This window comes from Miniopterus natalensis, chromosome 15 (assembly GCF_054644295.1).
Source record: "Miniopterus natalensis isolate mMinNat1 chromosome 15, mMinNat1.hap1, whole genome shotgun sequence".
Lineage (NCBI taxonomy): Eukaryota > Metazoa > Chordata > Mammalia > Chiroptera > Miniopteridae > Miniopterus > Miniopterus natalensis.
In genome coordinates, this window is record NC_142095.1 from 47,248,523 (window position 1) to 47,261,483 (window position 12,961).

At 41.0% G+C, this 12,961-nt stretch overlaps 1 protein-coding gene across 1 annotated transcript in view; it reads left to right on the plus strand.

The window, feature by feature from the left end:
- Positions 1 to 246: 246 nt before the first annotated feature.
- The window catches only part of SLC25A26 (solute carrier family 25 member 26), a 111,052-nt gene continuing 98,337 nt past the window's right edge, over positions 247 to 12,961 (plus strand). Inside the window, exons 1-3 of the mRNA XM_016223102.2 lie at positions 247 to 383; positions 9,565 to 9,721; positions 12,726 to 12,835. Of these exons, the coding sequence (XP_016078588.1) occupies positions 351 to 383; positions 9,565 to 9,721; positions 12,726 to 12,835 (300 nt within the window). The 5' untranslated portion in view covers positions 247 to 350. The remainder of the gene's footprint in view (positions 384 to 9,564; positions 9,722 to 12,725; positions 12,836 to 12,961) is intronic.

A 12,961-nucleotide genomic window follows, 5' to 3' on the forward strand; every position in this document is an offset into this window, starting at 1 on the left:
CGGACGCTCAGCTCCACCCCGCCCGGGCCGGGGGACTCGGGCTCCGGGATCCCAGCCGACGCTTATTTGCTCGCGAGAGCTTCTCCGCGGCCGAATCCCAGGCTCTTCGCGAGGTCAGGGAAGAGTCGCGATATTTGGCTCAGTATTCCTCCCCAGGCCCCGCCCCTCCGTCTCCGCGCTCGGGGCGCGGCTTCCAGGTTGCACGTGCAGTTGTTGTGGTTCGCTCTCACGTGAGCGCGGAAGTGGGGCACCTCAGGCCCCGCCTCCAAGATGGCGGCGTCCAGTGCTCGGGACTGCAACGCGCCCCGGCTCAACCCCGAATTATAGCGTTGACGGTATTAGGGGGGACCATGGACCGGCCTGGGTTCGCGGCCTCGCTGGTGGTGAGTGCGGGCGGTAGAGCGGGGTGCTCGGAGGGCCGGGGGCGGGCACTAGCGCCTCCGCACTAGCAATTTCTTCCGGTTTGCGCGCTGACCTGACCTCCAGTCTCCGGTCACCGGGTCTGGGGCTGGCGCGCGGCTCCGGGGCCGCCGCCGAGGCTCTGCCCACCCTCGTCCTTCCTACCCCAACGCTGTGAAGAGACGGGGAGGAGGGCGCTTGTCTCACTGTCTCCCTCCTTTCCTACCCCGACGCTGTGAAGAGACGGGGAGGGGGGCGCTTGTCTCACTGTCTCCCTCCTTTCCTACCCCGACGCTGTGAAGAGACGGGGAGGGGGGCGCTTGTCTCACTGTCTCCCTCCTTTCCTACCCCGACGCTGTGAAGAGACGGGGAGGGGGGCGCTTGTCTCACTGTCTCCCTCCTTTCCTACCCCGACGCTGTGAAGAGACGGGGAGGGGGGCGCTTGTCTCACTGTCTCCCGCACCCAGACAGTTTCTCTCCTTAAGAGCTTCAGTCAGCCCTGGCCGGGTGGCCCCGCGTTAGAGCCCCTGGCCCGCGCCCCGAGGGCTCGAGGGGTCCATTCCCGGGCACTCCCTGGGTTCCAGGTGCCGTCCTGGCCCTGGCCGGGGGGGGGGGGGGGGGGGCGCGGGCGGCAGCCGAGCCGAGTGTTTCTCTCGCCTGGATGTTTCTTTCTCCGTCTGCCTCTACCCCGTCCCCTCCCTTCCACTTAATCAATGGAAAGAATGCCCTGCGTGAGGATTAACAACAGCAACGGCAAAAGCTTCAATTAATGTAGCTACACTGGAGAACTTCAGCGTTACGTATAGGAATATGTGTAACAAAACAGGGACTTAGCTCGCTCAGAGCCCTCCTGGGAAAGACTGTGGTGGTCATTTTGCTGTATCTTTTCTCACTCTAGGAAAATGACGTACCCATTCATTCATTCATTCATTCATTCATTCATTCATCCATCCTGTACATGATTAATGTGCTTATTTTGCTTCCAAGCATCCTTCTAGCTTTTGGGCATATCGATGCCGTGCTATGGAACCAATTAAGTCAGTAGTGCTTACTTCCTTAGAAAACAACTAGAATCACACTTTTTAACATAAAAAAGGAAACAATCCTTTAATAAATATTTTAGAAACCTCTCTTGTGGCAGGTCCAGCAGGGGATACTAGATAGAGATCGGCTTGTTGTGGGGGGAGTGGACAGAAGCAGACGGAAAAATAACTTTTAAAAAGCTCCTCACCAAAAATGGAGGCCCAGAGGAATCTCTTCATTTAATTATCAAATGTTTGTTGTTGCAGGTGTTGGAGATAACGTGGTGAGCATGACAGGCCTGCTGGCATGGGTCAGGTGGTGGAGGCAGAGTAGTAAGATGACTGTTGTGGAAAATGACATGGGGCTGGTTTCAGAGGGTTGTGGAAAGATGTGGAAGGGGCGCCTTAGCCAACTTGGGGCATGATGGTTTTCCATCTAGATTTGTTGAGACTTGTCTAAGCTAGATTATAGAGATGCAGGCAAAGAAATATGTTACCACTTTCAAGGAGTTTTCCTGTCTAGCCTGCGAGATAGCAGTAGTAGTTGTGTTTTTTAATTTTTAAAAGAATCCTCACCAGAGGATATGTTTTTCATTGATTGCAGAGAGAGAGATGGAAACATCAATGTGAGAGCGAAACATTGATTGGTTGCCTCCCTTGTGGCCCCGGCCTGGGGATTGAACCTGAAATCTGGGTCTGTGCCGTCACTGGGAATCGACCCTGCGACCCTTTGGTGCACAGGACAATGTGCCAACCAACTGAGCTGGCCAAGGCGTAGTAGTAGTTTTGACAGAAGGTTGTGCCAGGAACTGGGGTGAGCTTTTTTACACACCTCATCTCATTTAATTCTGTCATACAGTTGAAGGCTTGTTCTAGTTATCCACATGAGGGAACTGAGGTACAGAGAGGTTAGGTGACTTGTCCAAAATCACACAAATGAAATAAATACACCTCATGTATGTAAGTGTTGGAGACCAGATTCCAACCCGGGCAACATAACCTGGGATTCCATGCCCTTACCTGCTCTTTGATACTATCTCTAAATTCAGTAGCAGTTGCTAAAAACAGGTGAGTGCCCAAGTTAACAAAAAAACGATGGTTTTAAAATTTATTAGGGTATAGTACACATGCTGAAAGGTATACTTTTATTTTTTTTAATGTAGTTACAGAGGGTCAATGGGTACAAGTTTCAAGGAAGTTAGATTTTATTCCAACTAAAGAAAAATCGTTTTAGTCATTCAACATACAGTTTATCTGCCATGTATCCTGTTCACTGGGCACTGTGATTACCTTTGGAGATACGGTGGCAAACAAACCAAACCCAAAGACAACTACTCTGGAAGAAATGAAGACGTGGGATAGAGATGGAATAATATTGGAGAATCTACTTTAGATGGAGTGACCAGAGAAGGCTCTGAGGAGGTGGCATTTAAGCTAAGATCTAAAAGATAGGAAGGGACAAGACATTTGGGTGGGAAGTGGGGAGAGTTCAGATCGAGCAGCATGTGAGAAAACCCTTAGGTGGAAAGAGTTTTGAATGTTAAAGTGGTGGCTGAGGCCTTGTGGGTTAGAGTAGTATGGCCAGGATGAACCTGGAGGGGAGACAGAGCCAGCTGAGGTGAGTCTTTATGGGCCCTGGAAAGGAATTTGGATTTTATTTGAAGCATAATGAAAGCCATTAGAAGGATTTAGTATCAAAGTGGTGTAGAAATGGAGTGGCTGTTTTTTAAGGTTGGGAGCAACTCTGAGACAGGCCGAGCACTCCTGAGGAAGTAGTTTTGCTTACTACTGTGTTAGCAGTGCCTGACACTTTGTAGGCACTCGGCATAACTGGTTAATGAGTGAGTGAAAGGTACAGAGCCTGGCATGTGGTAGACATTTAAATGTTTCCTTCCTAAAGCTCCATGAGGGGCATTGAAGGGCTGGACTGTTGAATAAGGGGAGAGCTTCTGGGTTGTTAGTTTTCATTTGGAGCTTAGTGTGGGTTATTGAGAAGAAAACCCTCAAAGAGTATGTTGACTGGTGCATGCTTTTAGGAAAGTAGTTTGGAACTAAGTATTAGCAACTTAAAGATGTCTATAACATTTAGCTCAGCAAAGATAATAGGAGGCCACTTACACATTAAACAGAAGAGGATCTGTTAGGTAAGTGATGTTAGATGCACTTCGTGGACTATTCAGCAGCCCTTGGCAATAGTGCTTGTGGGGAGCATGTGCTATAATAACATGGAAAATGCTTATGAGAATAAAAGTTAGAAAAGATACAACAACACAGCACATCTGTTCATGCCTAATCAAAACTACTATTAAAAATAATATTCCTAATAAAAAATACTATTTCATTCGTTTTCTTAAAAGCTGCATTGAAATTCTCCAAGATAACACAAAATAATTTTGATAGTAGCATTACAGCACACCTCAGATATTACGGGTTTGATTCCAGACCACTGTAATAAAGAGAATTGCAATATAGTGAGTCTTAATCTTTTTGCTGGTGGAGAAATGACTTCCATTTGTAAAAAAAAAGGCAACACCTGTGAAGCTCAGTAAAGCAAAGCACAATAAAATGAGGTATGCCTGCACTTTTTTGGTTTTTTAAATAAAAGCACTTTAGGTTTTTAAAACTAGCACACCCTTCATCACATCTCCTTTTCTTCCAGCCTGCCTCCTCTCACTCCTCTTCAGTGCCTCACTATTTCATCGGCCTTCTAGTTCATCTGCTCACCTGGCTTGTTCTCGAATGAAACCAAGGGCTCTGCTGCAGTTACTTTTGCCCAGTCCTAAGTTGCAGGTGAAAGGACTTTGGCAGGTGTGGGTGCTATGCACTGAAAAGTACAGGCGTCCTTTGCATGGCAGTGTAGGGCTGTAAAACTGAAAGTGCAGGTGGAAATCCTGAGAAGTGGTCTTATGAGAAAAATGGTAATTTAATGACCTTTAAAATTCCTGTCAATGTTAAAAATTAAAAACTCTTGTTGTCGACTGCTTTGTACGTTTGGGTCAACTTCCAACATTTTATCCCGTGTGCTTTCAGAGTTCCTTTCTTGTGAGGGTTTTGCGGGTGTGACTTCCTGTGGGACAACATCCTCTTCGTCACAGCCACCTCCTGACGTCGATGAGTTCGCCTTCACTGGTTTCCGTTGGCTGCACATGTAGTCTCTCGAAAGACAGGAGTGCCAGTATTCCCTAGGCCAGCTAGTTATTCTATAACTCAGTTTACATGTGACTTGAATTTCACTTTCATTGTCGCTACTTTTCATGTACTTGCTGCACTTTCATCTTTGTTGGCCAGTTCCCTTTTTGATGACCATTTTTGGAAAATGTCACTGGTACTATAATTGGAACTGTGTTGGAGGACTTGAATGAATTACTTGTAGTTGAAATTCATGTGTGTCGGTACTTTGCAAAGTCCAAACACTGCTTGTAGTGTTTTTTCTTTTTTTTCTTTTCTTACTTTAGTGAGGTGGTTCTTAAAAAGCTTTTTCATAGCACTTGTGTCTGCTCACTGGACCTGCCCTTATGGGAGGACCACTGGCAGAAGGGGACTTGAGGGGAATGGCACGGGTATGTTGCCAGGGCTTAGGTGGAGTTAGTAAACAGAAGAAAGATAAGAATGGAGTTACTGGACATGCTGTTAAGGGAAGTTTTCAGTGTTCTTCACCCCAAATCTTTCCTCCTGGAAGGCAGCCTCCTAGTCTTCAGCCTGGAGTGAAGGGAAGTTAACATCTGATAATGAAGCACTATCTCCTACCCATAAGGAAGGGAATGAGTCTTCATGTTCTCAGGTGTTTTATGTGACTGCGTCTTTTTGGCATTTAAGTCAGTGAGCAGGTCTTCTGTTTGCAGTACTCAACAAAATTTGAACAATACAAAAATTAGCAAGATAGTAAAAATACTCCTCATCTTGAGTCTCTTTCCACAGAGGTAATAACTTTTAGCGATTTAGTGTGTCTGCTTCTGGACTTCTAACTATGCACACATAAATAGATACACATTTCTTTGAAAGGCAGGATTATATAAGCATATATTGCTGTATAGCTAATTTGATTAACTTAAAAATCTAACAAGTTTCTGTGTCAGTGGGTTCAGATTCACCTCATTCTTTTAAAGGCTGTGTGGCAGTCCATTACTCAGATGTAAGAATTGCTCTAACATTACTCCTGGGGTAGAACTTTAGGTTATTTCTAGCTTTTTACTGTTAATGCTGTAGTAAACATTCGTGTATATTTATGCATTTCCATGAGAGAAAGATTTAGAAATAAAAGAACTGGATCAAGGTTTTATAATTTAAAATTTTCATTTTGCCAAATTGTGCTTCAGTGGGTTATAATAATTTGTTTTCCTTTATAGTGCCCACAACTATTCATATTCTTAACCTTTTCTAATTTAATTGGGAAAATGTTTTAATTTGTTTTTATTGGATCATTAATGATGGGTAAGCATCTTTTCATAATTTTGTTGGCCATTTATATTTTTCTTTTGGAAATTGCTTGGTCCTGTGTTTTGCAATTTTTAAAAAATCTGATGTACTTTTTTAAGGTCGATTTGTTGTACCCTCTAAATTATGGGTAGTAACCCTTCCTTATAATCATCAATTTATACATTCTTCAAATAGGTGAGTGCCTGATGGTGTACTGGTGCTGGTAGCATATTGGTGAACACAACAGATATGGATCTTACAGCCTAGTGGGACATACAAACAACAGTGAGATGCTCAGTTATAGAATTAAAAATGTAACCGGCACGAGGAAACAAGTGGGTCCAATCCTAGACTTGGGGATTAGAGAACAGCTGTACAAAGTCCAAAACATGAGGAAGATCAGATGACCTAGAGGAAAAAGAGCTCAAGGTGGCGAGAAGGGCAAAGGGCGGAAGAACTTCTACAGCCTTATAGGATTTTGTTCTTAGTCTGAAGGGCTACTGGAAAGTTTGGAGGACTTACAGGCTGGAGGGTGGCCTGATGAAGTTGAAGTTTGCATTTTACAAAGGTGACTCTGCCTTAGTATGGAGTGGCAAGGAGCATTCAGGACAGACGAATCCCTGGGGCATGGGGAGAAGACAAGCGTCCAGGAAGCAGGTCCGCAGTTCACTAACAAGGAGCTTAAAGCCACTGGTGGCTGCTTCCTTGTGGAGAAAACCGGGGAATGCCAAGGAGGGGTGTTCCCCGAGAAGCCATGTTAATGTTTTGGCTGGTTCTTCTTACCGGAGGGTTAGGCCAGTGGCCTGTGATGGTTTTGCTTAGTTAAATTAAACAAGTGGTTTCGTTTTATCCTGTAGTTGAGTGGCAGTTATTTTTAAATCTTTTCTGTTGTTGTGCAGCCTCCTTTTGAGAAATAAAGGTTTTATAGCACATAATCTTGACTGTTTTCAACTCTCAGTAATTTCAAAGCACAAATTAGACACTTCCTCTCTATAGCTGTTAGCACTTTTTACATTTTTTAACTTGAGGGAGAAGTGTGTGTTTTATCTATGCTATTCAAAGTTCACAATAAATTGTTATGCTGTAGTAAGGCTCGCTGGTTGCCTGGGTTATGTTCTAAATCTTTGGATTTTGTTTAGTTTTTAAGTTACCATTTTCAGTGTAAGCTACCGTAAATCTTGAAACTAATCATTTGCCTGAGAATCTTTATGGTAAATGATCATAAATAAACATTTCTCAGGCTAAAAAAATAAAAGAATTTGTTAGAGTTCCTTGTAATTCAACTGATGTTGACTTGTATATTTTGTACATAATTATGAACAAAACAACATTGATGTAAAGTAATAAGCACCCCTTAAAGTTTTTGTTTAAATCTTAAATATGTTGCTGTGTGGATAAACATATAGGTTGTCTTCTTCCTGCTCTCTGTTACCTGGTTTGCTTTTTAGTCTCATGAATTTAAGTGACATTTGAGTCACAGAAGTTTAAAATCTGCAGAAGCAGTTAGTAACTTTTGATTTATGTTTTACTAGATAAGTAGATTGATTCTGGTTATTTTATTCTCAGCAGATAAGAATTCTGATGAAGGATTAGAGATTCAGTGCATGCGAAGTAGCCAAAGAGATCGAAATTGTAATTAACTTATTGATTAAAATTTCGGAGTAGATAGCAAGCATTCTCAACCTTCTCCTAAGATTAAAGAGAAAATTATAATGAAGTATAGCATGTTTTTAAGGAATCCAGTCATATCAGACATTCTCAGCAGAATTTTAGTTCTTGAGCTTTCAGAAAATGAAGAGGCAAAATATTTTGTTTACACACTGAATTTTGTAAAATCATTTAAAAATAAGAGAAAATTTTTGAAAAAGGTTGGCTTTTTTAAACATTTTTTTCTACATTAGTTATGAGCCTTTTCCCATGACTTAGAAAAGGCCACCTTTATATCCAGAGAGAAATCCCATGTCATTTGTCATTCTTTTACTACCACATGTGGTTCTCTACCGGCACATCTCTGTTCTTTTGGTGACATCTTTTTAGGTCCTTCGCGGAATAGACCTTTATGGTCTTCGAGATTCTGTTGTGCCTTTCAGGCCGAGCATATAGAATAGTATTAATGTTTATGGTAATGTGCTTTCCTAGTATAAACTAATTTTTAATAATTTACCTGTGCTAGTTAATTATGGATTTCTCATCAGAGTAATTTCATTCTTCCAGTGGTTTCATTCTTGCTGTGGTTTTATCCTGAGTGGTAAGGCGAGCAGAGGGTGTTTGTAGGTAGTAAGCATTTTGTAAACCCAAAGGGTGGAGACAGCTGATCATTTCGAACTTTGCCTGTGTGTTTGAATAATACCAATTCTTCTTTTTCTGTGTTTTGGAATATATAGTTTTTAATGTATATTTTAACCTTTTGAACAGGTAATATAGCCACATGGTTCAAAATTCAGACCATAGCAAAAGTTGACAGTTCAGTTTAAGAGTTCCTGTCTTTCATCTGCATACAGTAAACCGGTTTCAATTCACATTTTTATCTGATGCTTTTAGACCCTGTGTATTGACCTTTCTCTGAAACTGTGTTTAAGTTTACATTTTTCTGAGTATTTTTTTATCTGACTAAGGTGTAACCAGTTTTAACATTCTCCATATGCTTCACATCGTCTTGAGGTTTAAACTTTTCTAAGTGCAGCTTTCTTTTTCAACGCAACATGGCATTTGTCTCAGGAGGTGATGGTAGATTGGGCCAGGTTTTAATGTCCTCTAGGAATTTAACTCTATTTTTCCACATTTATTCACTTAATTAAAACATTTATCAAGGGATTTTCAAATATATACAAAACAGCAATCCTTAGATATGTGATTCTTAAAATACGGATCTATATTCACAATACGCATTACCCATTTAAAAATAGAAGTCTCAAAAAAAAGTCTTACTGCAGATTCACCCCTCATTAGTTAAAAAGACAAAAATATAACATTTGGTCTGATATGGAAATATCACCAAGATAAATTAAGTGAAAAAAGTAAGGTTTAGCAGAGTGTATACTGAATACACCTTTTATTTAAAAGAAAAAAGGAGCCTAGCCAGGCGTGGCTCAGTGGTTGAGAGTCGACCTAGGATCCTAGGCGATCGGGGTTCGATTCCCAGTCAGGGCACATGCCTGGGTTGTGGGCTTGATCCCTAGTCGGGGGCGTGCAGGAGGCAGCCGATCAACGACTCTCATCATTGATGTTTCTATCTTTTTCTCCCTCTCTTTTCCTCTCTCTGAAATCAATAAAGAGATATTTTTTTTAAAAAAAGGAAAATAAAGCACATTCATATTTGCTCATATATGTCTGAAGTACCTTTGGAAGGATACAATAAGAAAACAATCAGAGTGGTTATCTGATTACCAGGAACAGGGAAGGAGACTGTGAACCGTGTGAAAGTATTAAAAGTGAATTTAAAACTTATTTAAAAATGAATTTTAAAATTCACTTTAAAAAGAAAAACTTATTTAAAAATGTACAGTTTGAAAATATAGCACGATAATGGTTGTTTCCCCTGCAAAATCTCTAGATTTAGGGAGAGGTCTTTTGACTATGCCAGATAGTCCATGGATTGACAGGCGTGAGAAGTATGCTTTCAAGACGGGCTCCTTCTCCTCCCCGCCCCCAGATGTCAGAGAGCTTATTTTATTGTAACCTGTTTTCCCTTTTCTCCCCCCACCCTTTTTTTTTTTTTTTTTTAAAGGCTGGTGGGGTAGCAGGTGTCTCTGTTGACTTGATATTGTTTCCTCTGGATACCATTAAAACCAGGCTGCAGAGTCCCCAAGGATTTAATAAGGCTGGTGGTTTTCATGGAATATATGCTGGCGTTCCTTCTGCTGCTGTTGGATCCTTCCCAAATGGTAAAATTATATTGATATTCTCTCTGCAACAAAGCCAAGATAATAGGATTATTTTCAGAATGATATGTGGTGTTACCCCAAATAGAATTTCTTATGTGTTGTGGCTTATCTTCTGAATTTATTTTCTACTCATTTGCCCATTACTTTGAATCAACTGTAGATCCCATTCCATTGTATTTATAATAGAGAAAAATATGAGCAATCTTTAAAAAATGGTTTTTGTTACTAAAATTCCCAGTTAGAATCCTTAAAGTGTTATTCTAACATTGATTGTGGTGCCTTAGAGTAGTTTTTCAACCTTGCCTGCACAGTGGAATCTCTTGGGAAGCTTTAAAAGTTACTGATGCCTGTGTCACACCCAGAAGTTTAATTGGTCTGGGCTTCACCTGAGGATCAGGGCTTTTAATAGCTTCCCAGGGGATTCCAACGTGAGGCTGAGTTTAATAGTTACTGCCTCGGAAGGTCTTCTGAAGCAGGTGAATGTAAGAGGCATTAAACCTTTCTGTCTTCATGAAATTGTGCTTAGATGATGCAACCAGTTCCCATTAGCCTCCCAGAGGCTCTCCTCCCAGTGTCTTGCTTTTGTTTTTTGGGTTTGAAGTCATATTATATGATGTATGGCCCTCTTATTCTAGAATCAGTATTATCTGTTTTAATCCACTTGTTAGTATACTTTTTTCAGATATTTACCTTATTTTAATTGCTTACTGATGCTTTGTATGGCATTGGAAAGCAACCAAGCAAACAAAAAAAACCACCACCACCACACACAATTATAGAACCTCTGTTCTAGGAGATTCTTAAATCCTGGGCTTTGATTTCTTTCCTCATGATAATTCGTGAGAAATTCTTTCATGTTAACTTGGTATTTAACTGTCCACCTGTGTTCACATGTGAGCACAGTATTCACATAGAGGTTTGTAGTGCACGGAGAAAACAGTGTTTCGGTCCCCTTGTTTCTTTCTTTCCCCTTCCCCTGCTCCAGCAGTCCTGAGAACAGCAAACTGCTTTGAGGCTATTCTTGAATTTTCACTTGTCTCAGTGCTCAATTGATTACAGTATGCCATTATTGAGCACCCACTCAGTGCCAAATATAGCTCTGTGTGTGGGAGAGGAGCAGTGGTTTTTAAATTTGACCAGATTGCAGACCCATGATCACCTGATCAGATTTTATGACGTGTTGCCTGTGTCCCACTTCTAGGGATCGTGATTTAATTGAAGGGCTATGACCTAGGAGTTGGAACTTTAAAAAAAAATCTCCAGGTGATTTAATTTGCAGACAGATATGGGAAACTTTGAACAAGGGAATTGAAAGGAATATGTTGCTAGGTCCCTATTACTAGGTCCCTCTCTTTTTTTCATCATTTGTTTTGTTTTTAATCCTCATGCAGGATATGTTTGGAGAGAGGAAGGGAGAGGAAAGGGAGAGAGAAGCATCGATGTGAGAGAGAAAAACATTGATGGACTGTCTCCCATACACACCCTGACTGGGAATTGAACCCACAACCTAGGCATGTGTCATGGCCGGGAATCGAACCCACAACTTTTGGTGCATGGGACAACACTCCAACGACCTAGCCACCTGGCCAGGGCTGCTAATCAGTTTTTATGGTGTCTCCCTCATTGTCCTGAAGATTTTTTTTCTTATGTTTTGCATCTAGAGATTACTGTTGGTAGATGTAGTATTGGCCATAGTCTGCAGGGCACATGGTGCTCTGTTCATCTCGCAGCACTGGTGTAGATTCTTGCCAGCAGGAGTGTTACATACAGAATGTGGCTGCAAATTTTTTTTGTAGGTGATAAAAGTGGTGGTCTTGCCAGGCTTTTTTTTTTTTTTTTTGCCATTCACAGAACATCAGTGAATTGGAGATGCTGAATAAATAGTGCCAGGGTTTCAGAAATGGTCTTTTTGTTTTTCTGTAAATTTTTGGTGAATTGAAATTTTCTGAGTGCCACTTTTTTTTTTCCTGCCTGCATTGGCCATTGCTCTTCTGGAAACAGTGTGGTCCTCATGGACGTGCATTTGTTAGCAGCCCGAGGAGTGTTTGCAACCACAAAGCTTGCTGACTTTGACTGTGGAGAACTGATCTTCACTATCAGACTCTTTCCCTATGTGTTTCAGACTTTAATATGACATATTCAGATGTTTTTCAAAGAATGACTGTCTTTCATTTATTTTTTATGCCTTATGTTTTATGGGAGTGATAAACATTTTTTGACTAAGAGTACATGGCAGGTCTTAGAGCCCTTTTGTGCAGCTAAGACAGTTCATGGTCATGGGAGTCACTTTTTTGAGATGTTGATTTCCAGTTTTAATTGTTGATTGTTTCCTTGATGTAAAGGTGGGTTGATGTATTAAAAAATATGCATGGTTATTTTGAATAAACAACAATAAAATACCATTAGATGTTTTATTTAGTTCAGGGATGTGTTTGCAATTTTAACCTGTCTATGCTGATTATTTTATGATTATATAAAGAAATTTACATCCCTTTCTAGAAAGCTTTCTAAAAAGTGTTAAGTGTGCCTGGCCAGCCTGGCTCAGTGGTTGAGTATTGACCTATGATCCAGGAGATTGAGGTTCAATTCCTGGTCAGGGCACATGCCAGGTTTCCAGCTGGATCCCCAGCAGGGGACGTGCAGGAGGCAGCTGATCAATGACTCAATCATCACTGATGTTTCCATCTCTCTCCCTTCCTCTCTCTGAAATCAATAAAGATATATTTTAAATAAATAAAGTTAAGTGATTTGTTAATATAAAATGGTAAATGCTAGGTTAGCTGTTAGGTTCCTTTGGGGCAGGTATCATGTCTTCTCCATTATTGTAAGTCCAGGGTTAGGCATATAATATGGGTTTGGTATATTCTGCAAAATTGAGGAGGGTGGGGAAAGAGTATTTGTTTATTATCTTTATCTGTTCTGTCATAATTTACTAATTAGAGATGTAATTTTTTTGACAAACATTTCTTAAGTTTGTGAAAGACTGGCTTATTTTAAATTTCAGCTGCTGCCTTTTTCATTACCTATGAATATGTGAAATGGTTTTTGCACACTGATTCATCTTCATATTTGATGCCCGTGAAGCACATGTTGGCTGCTTCTGCTGGAGAAGTGGTAAGTAACAGGTTATATATATAAAATACTTAAGAAATACAATCATGCATATATATTCAGTACAGATATTACTTTATTTTATTTTTTAGCAGAATAAAAAAGACAATTTTTTAAGTTATGAGAGCT